This window comes from Pomacea canaliculata, linkage group LG2 (assembly GCF_003073045.1).
Source record: "Pomacea canaliculata isolate SZHN2017 linkage group LG2, ASM307304v1, whole genome shotgun sequence".
NCBI lineage: Eukaryota > Metazoa > Mollusca > Gastropoda > Architaenioglossa > Ampullariidae > Pomacea > Pomacea canaliculata.
The window spans coordinates 31,801,378-31,821,684 of record NC_037591.1 but is presented as its reverse complement, the minus strand read 5'-3'; the positions used below and the strand labels follow the sequence as shown (position 1 = coordinate 31,821,684).

The 20,307-nt window shown below is 37.9% G+C and overlaps 2 protein-coding genes across 3 annotated transcripts in view; both read left to right on the top strand.

Annotated features, from left to right (window-relative positions):
* LOC112557897 (endothelin-converting enzyme 2-like) overlaps nt 1-3,075 on the top strand; it is a 51,154-nt gene extending 48,079 nt beyond the window's left edge. The window contains exons 17-19 of one of the 2 annotated variants that reach the window (XR_003098011.1): nt 238-370; nt 805-870; nt 1,390-1,465. Coding sequence is in view for 1 of the 2 variants with exons in the window: in XM_025228029.1 (XP_025083814.1) it covers nt 1,390-1,488; nt 1,696-1,772; nt 2,174-2,273 (276 nt within the window). In the remaining variant the exon portion in view is untranslated. Of the gene's footprint in view, nt 1-237; nt 371-804; nt 871-1,389; nt 1,489-1,695; nt 1,773-2,173 lie in introns of those variants that run through there. The other variant, XM_025228029.1, reaches the window with a different exon arrangement.
* A 1,104-nt stretch (nt 3,076-4,179) lies between these two features.
* LOC112557896 (neprilysin-1-like) lies at nt 4,180-18,521 on the top strand. Its single transcript, XM_025228027.1, has 23 exons — nt 4,180-4,292; nt 4,813-4,925; nt 5,664-5,744; nt 5,910-5,957; nt 6,439-6,609; nt 6,920-7,000; nt 7,251-7,462; nt 8,515-8,694; nt 9,875-9,961; nt 10,224-10,363; nt 11,374-11,446; nt 12,036-12,155; nt 12,506-12,604; nt 12,949-13,026; nt 13,336-13,439; nt 13,627-13,685; nt 14,834-14,885; nt 15,460-15,527; nt 15,765-15,895; nt 16,292-16,357; nt 16,866-16,962; nt 17,377-17,450; nt 18,449-18,521. The coding sequence occupies exons 1-22, from the start codon at nt 4,219-4,221 to the stop codon at nt 17,385-17,387; spliced, it is 2,145 nt and encodes a 714-aa protein (XP_025083812.1). The 5' UTR covers nt 4,180-4,218; the 3' UTR covers nt 17,388-17,450; nt 18,449-18,521.
* The last annotated feature ends 1,786 nt before the right edge of the window (nt 18,522-20,307 follow it).

Sequence of the window (20,307 nt, the reverse complement as noted above, 5' to 3'; positions counted from 1 at the left end):
TTAAACACATTTTTATTACACCAACATAATTTCTCGCTCAGCTCATTCACTGATTCCTTTGTGTTTCAGAGATTTTTTTATAATATTAGGCTGGTTGCATCCAAACATTACACAAATGTTTTAAGAGAGACTGCTGTAATTTTGCACATCATCGCACAAAACTCAAGACATTTATATTTTTTATCTACTGATGGCATAAGCTGCATATTGAACAACCACTTACCTTGGCAACGACAGGTAGTGCGTATGATGAGAAAGGCAACCTACGGCAATGGTGGCAAGACGTGGATCTGGAACGATATTCAAAAACCGGACTCAGTGCCTAGTGGATCAGTACAATCAGTTTGCATACAGTTCGCTGAACATGACTGTAAGTATCTTACATGTCAGGATTTTTTCTTTTTAAATGGTCCACTGTGCTCTGCTTAGATTAATTATGTCATGTTAGTCTGTGTAATAATCAAGAGGGTGGATGAAGAAGATTGCATGAAATAAAGACGAGAAAAAGAGGAGGGAAACGTTGAATAAAAGAGAAGAAATAATGAAAGAGAGAATACATAATGAAAGATATAGCAGATATATTTGAAAGACGACGAGAAAGATGTTAAAAGAGAGAGGGATAGATTCTTCTCGGGATAATGAGTAAAATTGTAATTAACTGACAAATCCCAGCTTACTCTGATTGTAACGGTGCAATGACAATAAGAGTACGGTGCAGGATCATGCTAAACTGAAGAATGTAAAATGTTTGTGTGTAGTCATGTAAACATGCGCATGTCTGTTGCTGTACTATTCTATGTGCAGGTGAATGGAAAGCTTACTATAGGAGAAAACATCGCCGACTGCGGCGGATTACGACAAGCATTTAGGGTAGGTCGCTCTTAAGGGTATGTTTTGATTTTTCAGAATCCACGTGCCTCAGAATTCTTGAAATACATAGAGAAGATTGTAAAATAATAATCACATGATTATACAAGATAAGTTATAGAATAGAACACATTGGACGCTGCGAAACTAGACAATAAAACACATGGTAAAGAAATATACAGCACTAAATGACTTAGTATAAATGGCTCCTTCTGCCACTCATTTTCGAGAAAACCTCTCTCTCTCTCTCAGTCACTCACACACCTCTGAACAGCTGTTACATTCTTGAGGTACATGAAAACGGATATCCATATAGCTTACCAGCTGATGATGTTCGAAGCGCACGGACTAGTTGATGAATCTCAGCCATCACATCATGAAGTGTAATTGTCAATCCTGTTGTTGTATTTGCCAAGCACGATAGAAACCACCATTATGGTCAGTTTGGTGCACGCGCGACTGTTTGCCTTTATATACAGGTGCCCACGTATCCCATCTAGTCCTTTTTTTGTGACCATTCAGGCATATCGCAGTGTTATCAAGGAGAGAGGACGAGAAGAGGACAAGTACCCGACACTGCCGTACACACAGGACCAACTCTTCTTCATCGGCTTTGCGCAGGTCAGGATATTCGTATAAATGAATTTTGATTGTCATTACTATTATTCCGTTGTTTTATAAATATGTCAGTATTTATAGATGTTCCCGATAAAGGTCGGTGGAAATGCTAACTTTATGTTAGGTAAAATATCTTTCTATTCTTTACTAGTAGCTCTTATACACAACCAAACCTTTATTTTAAAGTGATTACTGTTTCTCTGTTTCCAGTCCTGGTGTAGCTTGGTTAGACCATTCGCTCTGACAACTTCGCTGCTGTCGGACGAGCACTCCCCAAATGACTACAGGTGAAGTTTTTGTAGCTCCAGTTACGCCAAAAATGTTTGAATTGACTATTTTGGTAATTCTATACCTGATGAATTACTTTAGGTGTGATATTCAGCTTGAACGCAGAGCTATAAATAATTTTTTTTACTTTTGTACTTTACTTTTTATCCCGATTTAGATGAAAGTTAGCACAACTTTCATGCCCGTAATGGTTTTTTTTTTCCAGTCTAGTTGTAAATCTACTATGTTCTTGTTATTTGATGGAAAATTTTTCATCGGCTGTAGTGGTTAGTCGTTCTCAGTTCGTCTCATTCCATTGATGTAACAGGGCTTTACACAAGTAGGAGAACTCTTCATGTGTGTGTGTGTGTGCTGAACATGAAGATGTTTGTGCTGATAGTTTAACATGTTGTTCTTGCAGGGTGATGGGAGCAATTCTGAATAGCGATGACTTTGGGCGAGTCTTCAACTGTTCTGTAGGAAAACCCATGAATCCCCAGCATAAATGTCAGGTCTGGTAGAAAGGACACTGTTCACGTCCGGGAAACTACAAAATACTGGAAACCTAACCCAAAGACTCTTCGTTGCAAGTTGTGCTACGCATTTTTATAGTTCATCTCACTACTTTCATGTACCCAATATTACCAAAAAAACTACCCATGTCATCTTTATGTGCACAAAATTACAAAAGTCTGAAATCAGCTACTTCAAATATTAGTTTTATAAACTATCTTTTAGTCTCAAAATCGTGACATCGACTCAATAGTTATCCTCCATACAGTGAAATAGGGACTGATATTTTTGCCTGTATTCTTCAAGTGTTGCTCCTGTCCAAACATTTACAGGAGTTGATAGCTATACCACGTGGCTATGGTAACTACAAATATCAAGGGATAGATTCTTTCTTAAAACGTATTTAAGGCACTAACACTCATCAGCAATACACAGATGAGTTTAGAAAGGCTCAACGTAGCCTGCTTAATTTTTTTCATTGAGTTTAATTTGTTTTTGTTATTGTTTTAATTCGTAGCAGCTCATTTAATCTTCAGTTTTCCATCTACAACACGATGAAACTACTCAATCAAGAAATATTTTAATCCAAATTCAAATCAAACTAACCTGGAGGATAGTTTAAGACAGTCGCATTCACAATTATGGAAAATGAATGTGCATTTGTACGACTCTTCCTCTCTGTTTCTGTCTGTTCCTCCTTGTGTTCGGTATGTTTGTGCATGTATTATATTTGTGCATGAGCTGGTATGAGCGCGTTTGCTGATTACGAGTGTTGGAATTCATAAAGGAACAATAAAGTTATAACAATAACAGTCTTGAATGTCTGTGTGTCCTTCTACAACATTATCCTCTATGCGTGTGTGTGTGTGTGTGCGTCTTGCTTATTGTCACAACAATTTAGCTGTCTTTGTGTTTACACACGTTTAGCAAACTACAACCTCATCCCCATCAAAGTCCTTGCTCGAGAAGGCGTAACAAACTACACAAACCTTACAAACTGTACCTTTGATGTCAAGAACCAGACCTCCTGTCATTGAACCCATCAGTAACATATTGCACTCCAACACCTCTGTCTTTTTCTATAATTTTTGAGGCTGCACTACCTGCTTCTTCTGGTTGTGCTCATGGGATGAAGGAACCGCCGACTTGTATTCAAAGCGATCAAAAACTGTAAATCACCTCGAGTTATTTTTAACTAATTAGACTTGCTTCATCACGTTGTCAGCCTACCTGCTACACGAGGAGAGCTGTGAGTCTGTAATTACTCGTACTCGTTGTCTCACGTGACGTCAACGTTTTGACGCCGTTGATGTTTAACGGCTCGAATCTCGCAAAGTGAAGATAATTATTGGCTCACATTTCGTAACGGACTTTTGGCAAGTAGTGTAACTGTCCTTTGAACACAAGAAAAGCCCTCGGAGCTGGTGGCCTGAGAGATTGCTGTACACGTTGCTAAGAAGTATCTAAGGTTTCTTTCTGGATGTTTCTTTCCCATGGTTACTTAAGGTTCCAAACTATACAACAGGACTTTGTCTTTCTCACAAGGCCTCTTTTATCATTTTTTTTTCACAAGAGACTTTTGTTTAAGTACGTGAGCGTGTGAAAACACGCACACGTAGACACACACAGTAACAAACAATCACGCATAAACACAGACACACACACACACAATGTATGTACACACATTCATAAGATAAATTCTCAAACATAAAACACAGATAGCATTATAATTTTATAAAGGTTAGTTGAAAAGAAAGTGCCTACAATAGAAAGTAACTTGGAAAAAAAACTCGCTTGGGATGTTACCAGAAATAACAATTAGTACTCCACACCTACCAAAAAAAACAAAAAACCAGACACGTTGGTTTATAAAACCTGAACTTCGGTGTCAGCTCGATCCTTTCACAAAAACTTACCGCAGACCTTCTCGAAAGTACACCTTCTGACTATTTGATGTCAGTCGATGGCAGCATGAGTAACAAACTAGAAGCCTGTAACCTGGCCAAGGTGCGCCAGGGAGAAACCATGTGAGTTCTTCTTTTTTAATAACGAAAAGCTTTTAATGAATGTGATAACCGCGATTAGTACACAGTTTATTAATAAATGATTCACAATTACAATTATTTATTTACGAGATGTAAAATAAGCAAGAAGATGGGGTTTTTTTCAATTTAGCCTCGTCTTTTAGGGAAAGAATAAACTAAACAAAGTAATTAAGTACTAAAGGAATAATTAGTAGTAAACTTACAGTAAGATATCACATGAGAGTAGAAAGTGAATATGTACAAAAGTGGTGGTTAAGAAAAACAGATACATTCAAGGGTCCTGTTGTTGAGTAATCGAGTGAATAAGTTACACAGTCTCCAACCCTAGTTTCTAAAGATCATGCTTCACACTCTTCATGCAAACGTTACTCAATCTTCAAATGAGTTTGTAGCTAATTTCACAATTAAGTATCCTGAGCAGAAAAAATCCAAGAAGAATCAAACTTTTTAATCCTTCCTCGAGTTTTGACTATTTAGTTATTATTTCTAGCTTGCTTTGCAGGATCACGATAAGAAGAAGTCGAACAAGAGAAAAGTGTTTCATCATTATGTTTGTTCTTGTTGTCTTCTTTGCGCTGTTCGTCGCCTTTAGCCCCATAACTGATGCAACAAAAGGCAAGTGGTAATTTTGTGGAAGATTTAAAACTTTAAATCCTTTAACAGCCGATGTTTTTTTTTTAAAAAAAACTTGTAATTTTGTACACAATTTGAATCAATTGATTTTACATAATATTTTTAGTCAGATGTATTTTTATATTTAATTTCTTACTTTAATTTTAGTACCTGTGTTTTTGTTTTGTTTTGTTTTGTTTTTGTCCTGCAGCTTTGTGGATGTGTATATTTTGTTTATCATAACATGACACTAATACATGCTGTTTAATTTCATATTCTTGTGTTTATTTTTACTGTTGGTCATAAGTCCAACCTGCTTTGATTGTAATATGTTTTCAATTAAATTAAAGTAGAAACTTGCATCTTCTCTGTTGTAACTATGTGTAATTAATGTAAATTACAAGAGACATTTTGATAGGAGCAGGGGAAACGAACTAAATTTCCTTCAACTGGTAAACCCAACAGGTCTATTGCGCTAAAGAAGCGGTGGGGAACGTCTGGTCCTCGGGCCGTGCTAGTTGAGTGTAGGAAGAAATTGGATGGGAAAAGTGTGCTTTATTTTTCTCCGACAGGACAGTCTGGGAAAAATGGGGTTAAAGAAGTTTTTTCTGTAAAATATTTGTATTAGTTGCACGTTTTAGGGATATTTTTCGCCATATTTCCAGCAATTTTTTCTAAGTGCTGGGCTTACCCTTTGATGACTTTTTTAGTTGAACCGATGTGTCTAAAATGTGTTTGCAGACCTGCGCATCGTCCACCACAGGCCACCTCGAGAAGCGGTTCAGCGGGATACTGCATACTTAAAGTCCTCTCGGAAAGCTGGTGGGGACATGACTGTGTGTGTTTGTGTGTGTGTGTGTGTGTGTGTGCTTGCGCTTGCACACAAAAATATTAATTTTAGTCAAGGTTCCTACGACAATATTTGTCAAATGTTTTACACTTTGAAGATATTGAAGTGTCTGAATGAAACACGGCTGTCTTTTCCAGGTAAGAGTACGCAAGGTATTTGCCGAACCTTCGACTGTTTGAAGTCAAGTAAGTCGCTTGGACTGAGAGTTATGAAGTCTAACCTTCTGCTGCTTCGTTTTGACATAACCGTGTTCTTTTTCTCTGTCTCTCTCCCTTGCCTCTAAAACGACTGCTTTGCTACTCTAGTCACGTATTCAGCGTCTTAAAGTCTGTAGGAGACCACAAGAATATCGAGACATTGTTATAATCTTCTTAATGAAACTAAAATCTGGACAAGAACAAGTAGTCGCCCAACTGTTTCCCTTTGTAAGGATCCAATATATCACAACATCAACTCAAAAATGTCTGCACAATTATTTGTTACAGAATTAATAGAAAAGTTCGGTTTATTCCACTTCGTCATTGTCTTTTGAATGTCTTGTGCCGCAGAAGCATAAAATAAACAAGCATAACGTGTTTTCATCTGGACATAAACATTTAAGCACTGGTTAAAAAAATCTGTAAAATTAGAAAAAAAAGTGTTTCTTCTTTTTTTTAATATCAATAGATTTCAACATCACCAACAGCATTAACACCATGGTGGATCCTTGCAAGGACTTTTACCAGTTTGCGTGTGGACGCTGGGTTATGGAAAATCCCATCCCCAAAAGTTCCACAGGATCCAGAGGCTTTAGCAAATCCGATTTGACTCAATTCGTTCTTCAAGAAACTCTCATCAGTAAGGTTTGAAAAGAAAACGCAAACAAATATTTGTCAACATTATAGCTACGGACACCGTATGATTTTGTTATTTTTAAGTTGTTTTTTTTTTTGGCTTTTACTTCTTTTTCTACAAGTTTTTTTTTAACGATTTGACAATTGATTATACTGTTGTTGTATTTCTCTCTTTCCAGCGACGGAGTGCGAGAAAGTCTCATTTGGAGTCTGAAATTAGTTATGTAGTGAATGCGGTTTAATCTGGCAAACCTAAAAATAACATAAATGCGTATAACATGAACTGTTAAGAATATTTCGTTTTTGCTCCGCAGATCTTCTTAAAGTCGATGACAGCACAGCCCCACAAGGTGTCCAGCAGGCTCGTGCTTTCTTCCGGTCCTGCATGGACGTGGGTAGGGATTGACACTGGCTATTGTTACTTTGTCTCCCTTCTTCCACTTCAACAACGCCATCTTCTCTAGAAATATTTACCATACATTGCTGGTTGCACAGCTGGCAGAACTACTAGTAAAACTGACATTGGTTTGCAGGCTTTTAACCTTTGAACACATTTTATTCTTGAAGGATAACACTAGCAGAGAGAACATGTTTCCAGTATTAATGTTGACGATGTACTGATTGTGATGGATTATTTAATTTTAGACACCTTGAGCATGCGTGGAACACAGCCGTTGGTCGACTTCCTCGACCGCTACAGCATCTACCCGACACTTCAACCAGAGTGGACAGACACGGATATGACGTTCTGGGACATAGTTGACTACCTCGGTAATCTGGGCGACTATGGTTTCAACGTATTCATCCCGTTTGCAGTGATTCAGGACCAGATGCACTCAGAGAAGAATATTATCAAGGTAACATATTTTTTCGCAGCTGCTTCTGTAATAAGGTGACATAGATAACTTTACACTTGCTTCTGTAATACAGTGATATATGTTGATTTACAGATGCTTCTTCTATTTTTTCTTCTGTTTTCGCCTTTTTTTCCCTTCTCTTTCCTTATTTTTTGCATATTATCTTTAAATTGTGGCTTTTTCTCTTGAACGTAAACTTTGAATCTCATCGGTTTCTCTCAGCTATGGAAATGTCAAACCTGTTTACCCGCTTGTCCAGGCTGGCCCTCGCTAGACTGCACGTATCTTCGATCCTATTTCGTAGGTCGACGATATACTAAAATGTTGTGCCTTTCTCTTGATTCTTCTCTTTTGTCCATAACTCCTTGAGTATTCGCATAGGCCCATGGACAGTTCCACTATATAGGAGTTCGAAAGGTGAAAACTTGAGCGACTCTTGAAGTACCTCTCGGATCGCAAAGGGATGCGCTGGCACAAAGAAGTCCCCCTGTTTGGGTTGTTCCTCGCATGAATGTCTGAGCATGTTCTGGACGAGATTGTTACATTTCTGCACTAGGCCACTTTCTTATGCTTGCCCTGTGATAGTCTTTACGACCCCAGATTAACAAAAAGACAATCAATCTCCCTTGCTAAGTCTTCTTCAAATTCTGATCTCCGGTCAGTATTTCTGTAGGTACTCCTAACTGTGTCCATATTTCTTTTGGTTATCTTAAATAACCGCTTCTTATTCAATCGCGAGGAGTATTTTTCACCTGGTAATAATAAAAATAAATAGGATGGAAATGATAGATAACAAATGTGGCGTTGGTCAGACCTTACAAGAAAATATATATTTTGAATATTGGGAAAACATTTCTGAGTGAGCCCCAAACTTGTAACTTTTTGCTGAGGAGTGTGTAGGTGGCTGCTTGCAGGGCGTGGGAGGACATGTAAGGGTGACCACTCCCAGGTAACACTCCTCTGACTTAGTAGTAGTTGTAGTTGTAGTAGTAGTAAACTGACTACATTTCTTGAGTTTATTTTTCTCGCGTTGGTTTCATGGTTGGTTTCAGTTCTTTCAAGCTATGCTGCTATTGGGAGAGCCCTCCAATTATTTAGGACAGAGAATGTCGAGTGCGCGAGAGACCTTGGAATCCATGTATCTGTACACACATTCACAGCTGGGTGCAGATCTGATTACTGCTACTGAAGACGCCAAGGATGTGGTGGACTTTGAGATAAAACTAGCCCAAGTAAGTGTCAGATGACGATGATGATCTGATGATTGATCAGAGGATGATAACCTTCATGTCTGATGATCTCGCGATAGCAATCTACTCATCTAGTGTTTCTATAATGACACATAATGTGTCACTGACATTGAGTACTAGTAGCCTATGACGAATTAGACATTTTGTTGTTGTTTTATTTAATTTACAGCTTTAATGTATACTTTATGTATCCTCGGCCTGCTGAGGACCGCGTGGTCTTTCCCAGTCCTCGTATCGGACATCCGTGGTGAATGCACCGCTGTAACCACAGTAGAGTCTAAACTTGTAACTGTGCGTAAATAAATAAATAAGGGAGGGAACACTGGAAACTTTAGGATTTGTTCCTCTATGGATTGCTTCCCTTTAACAGCTTTAAAAAAAATAAAAAAAATAAAACAAGAAAAAAAAACAAGAAAAAAAGAAAAAAATTTAAAAAAAAAGAAAAGAAGTCAGCCAATCAGGATTTTTGTTATGTTTGAAAGTAGGCGAAGTTTTGGTTGACAGCGCCATGTTCGTTGCCGGTTACTCAATTCGATATGGATTTGTACTCAAACAACAGAAAATGAGAAGAAAACAGTAAATAATTTTTTAATTCTAATGTATATTCTAATAAATATATGCTTGTTTCGTACTTTATTTTTGTATATATTGTGTAAATACTTTTTTTCTTAATTTTTTAAACTTTCGATCTACTCTCCAATTTTTGAATTCTATGCACCATACAGTTATAGTCTGTGATTTGATTTTACTACTACAAAACAAAACCTGTAACTTTTAAAATGTACACGAGTTAAATGTTTTTTAAAATGCTCTTTAAAAAGGAGTATCACATATAGTTCTCTTTATTGAATGTTAATGGATATAATATTTTAAAAACACGGGTCAAAATTTCATTCGCGGGCATTTGCCGCTCTGTCGGGTTTGACTAGAACCTCGCGGGCTCAAAGTCGTGTATGCTCCACTGGAGGTGAATAGGGACAACAAGAAGAAGCCTATCACGAATTAAACATTTGGTTGTTGTTTTATTTAATTTATAGCTTTAATAAAAAGTTATATATATATATCAAAGACCTGAGTATACCAACATTAGAAGAACTAAGATCTTTAATTTCACAAATGCATGATTTAATGATGATAACTTCTATCCACTTGAAATGTCCAGTTCATTGTTCCACTCGATGTAAAAAGCGACAGAGCTCATGCTTCACCCCAAATGACGGTGGCGGACTTGACTGACAGGTTTCCACAGGTAGCCTGGAGACAGTTTACTGCTTTTTATGATCTGGTTTACCTTAGATTGCATTAAGTCCGTAATAATACACCAAGTGAATGCATGAATATCCATTGTCATCATTACTATTTGCTAGTGTATGTGTGTGTATGTGCGTGTTCACAATGCGTTGTGTTTGCGTACGTCCCTAGTCTGCATGATTATTTTTGTCTGTGTCTATTCGAGCATTTTTTAAATTACACATAGCTGTGATCTGTCAAGTGCACCAGTTTTGTTGCAGTTTGACTGGTTGAGTATGTTACGGAATCAGTTCAGCAAGACAGGAGAGGATTATAACATCACAATGAACGAAGTGGTAGCCATTGATTCTTTAGACTACTATGAAAACCTTTTCAGCCTGGTCGATGAAACGCCGACTAGGTATGCTGTTCCTTACTTTCTCTTACAACATTTTTCCTTTATTAACGAACGTCATGATGATGAACGAAAGAATGAACAACAGTTCTGAAAATTAATACAAGACAAGTATTGAAAACGAAAAGAGGATTTAGGTAACAAGAACTAAGCGTGTTGCAATTCTGCAGAAAAGTTAACGGAAAAGGGAGGGTATGAAAAAGGAATAGCATTTATAGACTGTTGTTTGTAGTTATGCTCGTGGAATAGATAAGTTTTATATAACATGTTTAGAGGATTCGATTTTGGGTAGATGACGATACAGAAGGAAAGAGAACTGCGCTGTTTGGCCTGCACAGTAGCTAGAAATTCGGTGACCGTGTGAGGTTGTTATGGATACGATTAACAGTCGGAGAGCTGTCTGGGATGTAGGTGAAGAGAATGTCGTAGAAATAGTATATCTCTGCACATGGCTCATTCTCAATTATCACTGTTAAATTATTCTTTCGCGTCTTCTTGTTTTATCTGTACTGTTCCTTCTGCCGTTCCTTCGTATATTGTACATGTCTTGAATTTGTCTCAAGCGCTGTACGTGGCTCTGCTTTGCCTTTAGTTGCTGGCTCGCCATAAACTCCAATCCTACCCTCCTCTCTCCTTCCGCGTTGAAAACAGGATCCTTCACGAGTGTGATCACTATATAAAGGTTGCCGTTCGATTCGGCAATATATACATCTCTTGCTTGCTATAATTATTCGTTTTAAACATGCATTATGGAATGTACTTACTGAACATAGAATTTGAAACGGTACCAAACAAGATAACACTAGAACAAGTAGATTTTGAAACATATATCTATTTATATGAATGCTAAATATTTTTCTAATTGCTTTTGAGGCTGCAATTTAATTCTGTAAGCCAGATAGGTTTTCATATTCAGCTTATGAACGTTTACAATATATTTTTTCGGATATTCTGAAGCATTTTCTATCAACTCTTTGTCATGCAAGACTTATTTTTCCGTCGTGTCTGTCTGATAGGACTTTGCTGAACTACGGCATGTGGCGTCACGTGATCTTCCTTTCCCAGTTCCTTGCCCCAGACTTCCGAGAGGTAAGGCTATTCGATATCCTGCTTGGCTGACGGGTGTGAGAAGAAGAAAAAAAAGAAAAACAACAACAACAACAACAACAACAACAACAACAACACCTAATATGTATTCTAGAAAATTGTATCTTATCTTTTCTGAATAACTTCTGTACATGGTGGTCGAATATATTAAGGGCCAGTGGTCAAATTGACTATGATTGTGGTCGAATTAAGGAGATTAGTTGGTTATGTTTTAGGGGGAGATAATTTCTTCATAAAACATCCCTTTTGTGGCCACCTAGCGGTAACAGAAAGGGAGAAAATCGAAGACAGCTAATGTTAGAGATGAAAGAAGTGAATCAAAAATGGAGCAAGTTTAGAAAGCTCACCAAAGACAGGTGGGATGTGAGAACTTAATGCTGATTCACCTCTTTAAGAGCATTAAAGAACTGAATCAATCAAACCTGGTTACTAAAAGTGATTTATTGAAAAGGTACATCAGGGTTAACTACGTTTGGTCTGAACGTCTTCGAGCTCGGCGTCTAACCAACTGGCTTTTCTATTCCATGTTGTCAATCGTCTAATCCTTTTTACTTCTTTGTTTTATCCTCAGCTATTCTACGGACCCTCAGATCGTCAGAGCACCTGTTTCACTTGCGTTCAAGACAGTTTCTCTTTCGCTTTGGGCAGAATGTACGTGGACAAAATGTTCTCGCCACAAGATAAACGAAAGGTATGTAACCTCACTTACTTTCTCTGTTGTAAAGTAAATGTGTGAAGTAAAGGTGTATGATATATGAGATCACTTGGACGATATCAAAGGCTGTAACCTATCTGTAAACATAATTTCTAAAGAGAAAACCTTATTAGAGTTTCTTAAAAAGGAGTTTTGGGGGGAACACAGTTGAAGAATAACTGAGAATAAATTTTCAATGAGGTTTAAAAGAATAGATACTTGATTGCGCAGTATTGAATTCTTCTATTTCGTCATCATCGCTGGGTGATTTTATAAGTGTATTTGTATTGTGTTGTAAATAAGATACTGGTGCTTCACCCTAATGTAAGAGATTACATGTTCTACAGGTAGAAAGTATTATCGAAAGTCTCATGACGGCTTTCAAGAAGATGCTGAAAGATAACCGCTGGTTGTCACAAGCTACGAAGGCAATAGCACTCAAAAAGGTGAGGACCTATGCTGACTAGCATCGAGGTTTCCTCCTGACATTGTGTTTCAGTATTTAGCGATCCAAGTAACTCAAAGATAGCAGTAACAATTTAGTAACTAATAAATCATTTATTGTTTTTCTATTAAATTTAAAAAAAAATTAGGCAGAAGCTTTAACGAAATCGTATTATACAGAGAGATTTCCTAGCCCTTAAGACAAACTTTATTCCCAGCATAACAACGTTCTACCAACCACATGCTTGCTTGCTCATCGACAAATTAATCAGTCTGTATCGTCTTCAATTGCTCTATATCCCAGGATCTGTAGTATTATGTAAGTCATTGTTACTTATTTTCACAGTTGAACTCCATGGGTCGCAAGATCGGGTATCCGGAGTTTGTCCTTGATGACAAGGCTCTCAATGCCAAAAGTGACATGGTAACCTTCTCCTTCACTCGTTCATATACTCAGCCGCTGACAGGCATGCGCACACGCACACATATAAAACTGATAATTAGATTAGTTTCCATTTCTACAAGTGTGTTTAGAGAATTTTTTTCCACTGTTACTCGATTAACATTCGGGAAGCTCTAAGTCTATATTTTACGATCAGTAAATTCTGTTGTTCATTTATTTTAAATGACACATTGCTCTTGTACTCAATCATTTGTTCATTTCTTTTTTTTTATTCATTCATTTCTTTAATGTCTTCCTAGCTTTGTCTTTTTCCCGTGCTTTGTTTTGCAGTTCTCTGTGGACGAAAAAGACTTCTTTGGAAGTAACCTTGATATCGGGCATCAAAGAAACCTCTTAGACCTTAAGGTTCTACGAAGGAAAGTGGACAAAACTAAGTAAGTATTATACGTGGTATGCAAAACAGCACAAACATGTTGCAGTAAAAAAAAGTTATAATTTTTTTAAGTTTGTCATTTATTGGGTAATATATGAATCAATTTAAAGGCACAAATGTTGGTAGAGATGGTGCCACATTTAACATTTAGTGAACATTGATTTCAATGCTCACTTCTTTAATTTCAGATGGGAGCAGCAAATATATTCTGTTAATGCTTACTACACTCCAAATATCAACGAAATAGGTGAGACACCGAGACCAGGTTGTTTCTGAATGTTGTTGCAAGTACGCGCTCACATACACATCGTGTCGTCTCAGTTGGATCACTGCAACTGTCTTTTTGTTGTTTTTTCCCCATCGCGTAAACAACAAACACTAAAGGGCTCAGAATAATGCCTCTCGTATTTCGTAGGAGAAAAGCTAACCGTCCTAAACACCTTGCTCACTACCTTCATTGGCTGCCAGTAGGGTCGTGGCCCTGGGCAGAGAAAGAATCGGCGGCCCCTCCACCCCTAATGTCAATAAAACCGAGTGGCGGCCCGTGATATCCTCTACATACAGCTTGCTGCTCCAACTCTAGCAACATTAGTAAATATTAATTAACAAGAAACACATTGTTTTGCCACCACATCGCCGTTAGCTGTGTCGTTATATTCTTTTCCTTTTTTTTTTTTTTTTTTTTTTTATGTATTCAATATATAGTGACGGCCTTTGGGATTCGGTGGGTTTGTGCCATTAAACAATTTGCACCTCTCTCTCTCAGCTGCTGACACTGTACCACCCGAGTCCGGTCTCATCGGACTACTTGTGTGGCCCTCCTCTCCGTGCCGCAAATAAGATGGCAGAAATTTAGCAAATTCCCTTTTCTTGCTTCTCGGGCCCCACTATTTGGACTTATCTTCCGATAAGACACACCGTGTCTTCCAAGTCTTACAACTCTCAAAGTCCGTCTCTTTACGAAATGTCGTAATCAAGTAGTGTTCCTCCCACTACACAGTTCGTTATCTATGCACTTAGTATGTTTTATCATAGTGTTATCTGTTTGCTGACTCTTGAGTTAATTGTACGAACTGTCGGTTTACTTGTAGTCTTTTGATGACGACGACGACGACGACGACGATGATGATGATGATGATGATGATGATGGTGGTGGTTGTTCCATTCTTATACCTGAAAAGCGTAGCCATATCTAATTAGGAGTCTTTTGGTTGAAATCATTTAAGGAAATAAAGAAATGGACACTTAACTAGCAAAAGAATTTTCTTTCAAATGTATTAGGCATTATAGTTGCAAAGAAAACGTCTAGCTCCGTCTTATACCTTCAGTAAAATAGGGGTTGTTAAGTAGGAACTATTTATTGATTGTGGTTTGTTTTTTTTTACATCATTGCAGTATTCCCGGCGGGAATTCTCACCCATCCACTCAGAGCCGAAAACGTTACAGAGTAAGCAGAGTTTTTTTTTCCTTCATTGTGTGGTAACAAACACGTTGAATAAAACTGCATTATAATGATAACTACCCTGTGTATTGACACCCGTGACCACCAGGCAGGAATGGATAGCAAGGGAGGTAAATGCAGCGGAACAGTGGGTTGGGCCTCGCGTACCACACGCTGTCCCCTGGTCATGGTGAAACATTAAAGATCACTCCTCAATATCGAGACAATCTTCAAGACCTAATAAGGCCAGGTCTCCCATCCGTGTCCTTAATGTTTAATAATTTTTATTACAAATCCATGTAAAAAAGGGACATTATTTAGCAAGGATGATTACACCGGAATAGAGTTACATCCCTTCACATAACAGACAGTGTCAAACCTCAAGGCTATGGTGACTCTTTAAATTTGCCTTTAATGTGGACAACATTGTTGAGACTTCTAGTTCTGGGTGAGGGCGTGGAATGTAAAGAAGATTTTACTTACTTTTCTGTGAACAGAAAGAGTTAGTAAACACACCCACGGACTTTATCAACATGGTATAAATGTCTTTATTAATTTAATTGAGATCAAACTATTGCAGTTCTGTGCTGTATGGTAACCTAGGCATGATCATCGCACACGAGATCACTCATGCCTTCAACGGTAAAGGTAATACCTCATACCAGGGTTTCCCTTTTATATGTGAGAAAACTTTTTAAAAAGCTGTAAAAGTCATCGTCAAGAAAAGTTTAGGTTTCTTATTTTGTAAGTTAACACTTTCATCACTGCATTTTTGTGCGCTAAATGTTTGTTTTAAATTTTATTAATTTATTCGATGCTAGAGAACTGATTTTATATGCAATTGTATATATTATCTGCTATAGCTGTTTACCTTTGCTCCCTCAGGTGGCGGCTATGATGAGAAAGGTAACCTGCGCCAGTGGTGGCGACAAAAGGACCTGAGGAATTTCAAAGACCGGAGTCAGTGTCTGGTTGATCAGTACAATAAGTTTGTAGACAGGGAGCTGAATTTACACGTAAGTCTTTTGTATGGCCTGAACTGGAGAAGAAATGATTATATGTGTTAAGACTATTCATCTTTCTACTCGATTGTTTACTCATGTGATTGCAAATAAGCAAGAGAGAGAAAACTGAAGAATGAGAGGATAAGTGTTAGGGCTAACCCTGACAAACAAAATAGAAAAAAGAGAAAAATATGAAAGGAAGACAAGAAAAAACGAAAGAAAGAAAAAAGAGAGGTGCAAGAAGAGAGAGAGAGAAGAGGAAAATGGTTTAAAGTTAAAGAGAGGAGAAAAGGACAAATGGACGAAAAAGAACTAAAACTCTTTTTTGTCAATACTGTGACATGATTACGACACACCATGTTATAAGTGAAACCTGTGTATGCATTGCTTTCACTTGTCCACGTGCAGGTCGACGGGTTGCTGACTTTAGATGAAAACATTGCTGACAACTGTGCGCTGAGGGAAGCTTTCAAGGTAGTCTATACTCATTCTCAGCTAACTGGGATACGCCTAATGAAAATTCATATCTATTCTCTGCACTCAAAACAGAAAAAAATGTTTTGCTCTATCCAAAAAATCCGATTACATCCTTCTACATTATGACTCCTCTTGAAGTATGCGGCTTTCAAACACTAGCAGGAGAGTGTCACACCGCGCAACCAGTTGCGACCTTTCTTATTACAGGAAATACTTCCGTCCCCTCGAAATTTAAATATAACAAACTGATGTCAGTCTTTAAGTGGGGTTCATGGACTACAGGCTGTTTAATCTTGCTGTCTGCCACCACGTGTCTCTCTAGTCTGACTTGCGTCTCTCTCGTCCCTTTAGAGTTATTTATAATACAGTTATAATACAGTTATTTGTCTACTTTCTAAATATATGTGAGAGTATGTGTGCGTTGTTCCGGGTGGGCAAGAACCTGATTTGCTCCAAAGACAAAGTAGCCCCCTTCCTGTGTCTGTCATTACCAATATCTGTTCAGGCATATCGCAGTGTTATCAAGGAGAGAGGCCGAGAAGAAGAAGCACCCTTCACTGCCGTACACACCGGACCAGCTCTTCTTCATCGGCTTTGCACAAGTCAGATACATCGTATACATTCACTTATTATGTAACATTAACATAGTGATACTTCACACAAACCTAACCCTTCATAATTTATAGAGATTAGTTATAAAGTTCCAGTCAAAAGGTAATGGAAATGTTAATTGCAAGGTCAAATATTTTCCTCTACTTCTGGTACTTAAAGGATTTGTTTCTGTCCATACTTTGTACACCTGCTCTGCCATGGACCACGGCAGGTAAGCTGACGGCAGAATATACCACTCGTGTAAAAGTAGGTTGAGTAACTAAAGAACACTATAGTGAAGTCATAAAATCATTCACATATAGCCATAAGGTAACCATTCCAAATCATGTATGATGGGTCATTCTAGTCCAACTGTATCCTGTAGCCATGTCTGCATTTACTTACTAGAAAGTTTATTTCTTCAGGCCTGGTGTGATAACTATGGACCGGAGCTCCGTGAAGAGCTTTTGATGGACATACACAGTCCAGGTTCCTTCAGGTAAAAAGTGCGATGACATTCGCTTAGAACTTTTATAACCAAAGATTTTATGCTTTAAAGGCCGTTGGATACGAGCGTCCTGTACGCTGCAGTCATAAGTCATTAACGTCTGAGGTCACGTGTGCTGTTGGCCTCTGACCGTTGCACACGAGTATCTGAGGTCTGTGTACGGGTGACAGCTGCCGCGATGATCGTTTTACTTATATGAAAGTCGCTTCCATGGCGATCGTAACAATCATCGTCACAGAAGGACATGAAATCGTGTTGAATTCACTCCTTGGTGCGGCTGTCTTGACACTGATTAAACCATCTATGTATCAAAAACATGTTATTAGCGATAACAGACGTTCGCTTGTCATAACAATGTGCTTGAACAGTAAGGGTTTGGTCTTCAATCTTCACTTTCATAATAGGTAATAAGTCTTTTTCGTTTTACATTGTTGTCAGTCCGAGAGATCTGATGAAAGACCTCCCATCTGCACGGGAGATTGGCTGAATCATTAACTGGTAAAAGTATATTTGAGGGCCTAGCATCAGCTCATGAATACGGAATGTTAACCGCTATCTGCGGGTTATCATTATGCCCAGTAAGTTGTTGGGTTAGCGTGTAAATAATACGAGCCAAGAAACAGTCCTAGGCGGACAGCTGACCATCCAGATATCGCCGTCCCGTTCAGTCTACACCCAGGTGTTCGTCATGGTAATATCAAAGGACCTTTCCACTTCCATCAGGATTTTTTGACACATAGATAAATTGAGTGTTACTTTAACGACAGCTACTGTCTAAGGTGTCTTATTTTTGTCTGGACTAGATGATATAGCCAGTAACAAATAAAAATAATGAACAAAAAAGGGAGGACTGAGTTCCCACTGTTGTCTTTTTGTTCGTCCATCCATCCTCTGTCTCTCCAATCCCACATTGGTCTATCTGTCTACCTGTCTTCATTTTCATCATTTGGTTTCTCATGCGTGCCTTAATATAATATTTTCTATTTCAGGGTGATAGGAATGATTCAGAACAACAAGGATTTCGGTCGAGTCTTCAACTGTCCTGAGGGAAAACCCATGAATCCCAAGGCCAAGTGCGAGGTCTGGTAGAACCAGTTTGCATTCACTTACGGAAGTGGAACACGTCGTATCAAGTTTCTCTTCACATTTTGGTTGCAGTATAGAAATCACGATTGATATTACATCGTCGTTTGTTGGTTAAATATTACCAAAACCTATAATTCATCGGCCTCTATGTATAACCAGGTAGTTTCATGTCTAGAAACAGTTGTTTGGGATGGTAGTGGTGTAAATATTCGTTTGTAGCTGAATCGCTAAAGCTTCTTGGAAAAAATATTAAGATGATAGCCAAAATAATTCAAATTTAGCCACTTTTATTATTAAATATTTGTATTAATTGTTAAAGAATAGTTTTACCACATACATTGCAAGAACAGTGTTTCTATGCTCGCATGAGAGCTACAAATTCTCTACGCCGCTGTTTCAATGTTTCTTGTTTGTTACATTGGGTTTTTTAAACAGTAAACAGCATGTGTAGAGTATTAAATCGCTTGTATACCCGATCTCTCATATTCAATAAAGTCGTTTTACAGTTAATAAGCCAACTTCTGTAATAGTTTATTAGATACCAATAAATTTGTTTATGCTTTGCTGTTGTTATTATTATTATTAGATAGTAAAGCAAAAGTCGAACATTGAAGTCATGAAGTAGTTTCTTTGCTCAGTAAGTCTGTAGATTGCCTTTATGCTAGTGACATTCATTTCAACATTAACAGCCACACAAACAAGAATCAGAATAAACTCTGCTTTAAAGGCCAGCTGTGTGTTTTCTTTTTTGTTTAGTGCTTAGAGCCTGACTGATGGTGCCGCACCCTCAACGAGCGCTTCTGTTGCATGCATCGTGATTCCACACATACACATGCTATGTATATATATAATATTAATCTAATTCCTGCATCTACTTCATCAGATTTTCTTAGAATTGGTGATTTTAACCAGGGCACGGAGAGTAAAGCCCTCCCGAAATATTACCGACCCGGTGTCGGCTTACACCAAAACAGTGATCGTTGACATTGCTGTGTACCTTAGAGTACAGTCTGCTACAAGTATCCAATATTATCCTTTAATGTATTTTCAAAGAACGAGCAAATAAAAAGCTGTCGGTTTAGTTTGTGTTTATGAGTTTAAATATGTGTGCGAGTGTCTCTGGGAGGACAGCAGTGCCTGGCATTGTACACGTTGCAAAGTATTAACACACTGTGGCGATACTACTTAACGAAATGAAGAAAGTTAATTTTTAACTAGATACTTCTAAATTGAAATAGATTTCTTGATCCGTCGTCCAATACTACTGAATTATTTGATGGTGAGATGAGAATTTTCAAGAGCAAAGTATGGAGAAACTATGTAAGGAAATAACCATTGAATAGCAAGTATTAAGTCAAGGTAGGTAGTAGTTCTAATAAAACCTCAGAGAAAAATAAAATGGCAGACAAACAATACATTCTACTGTCCTTTCGACTGTCACGATTTTACAAAGAGCGCCCACGATGAGTGGGGTGAGTGATAATCGTCTAGAAGATAATAGGGCAGTGTGCAGTGGAGGTATTAAAAAGACTGCAAATGAAGAGATGAGACGAAAAACTTCACAAGGTGTATACTTATAAGGCAGCGGGTCTGCTCAAAAATGCCTTTTTCTTTGACACCATGTGTGTTAATCAGGTGGCCAAAGGTGTAAGTAATATTTTAGTTTTTTTTTCTTAAATTTTGTTTGTTTTATTTGTTCGCGTTTGAATGTAAACGCAAGAACGAAGACTGTCCAAGATGCTGAAAACTGGATTACTTTGTT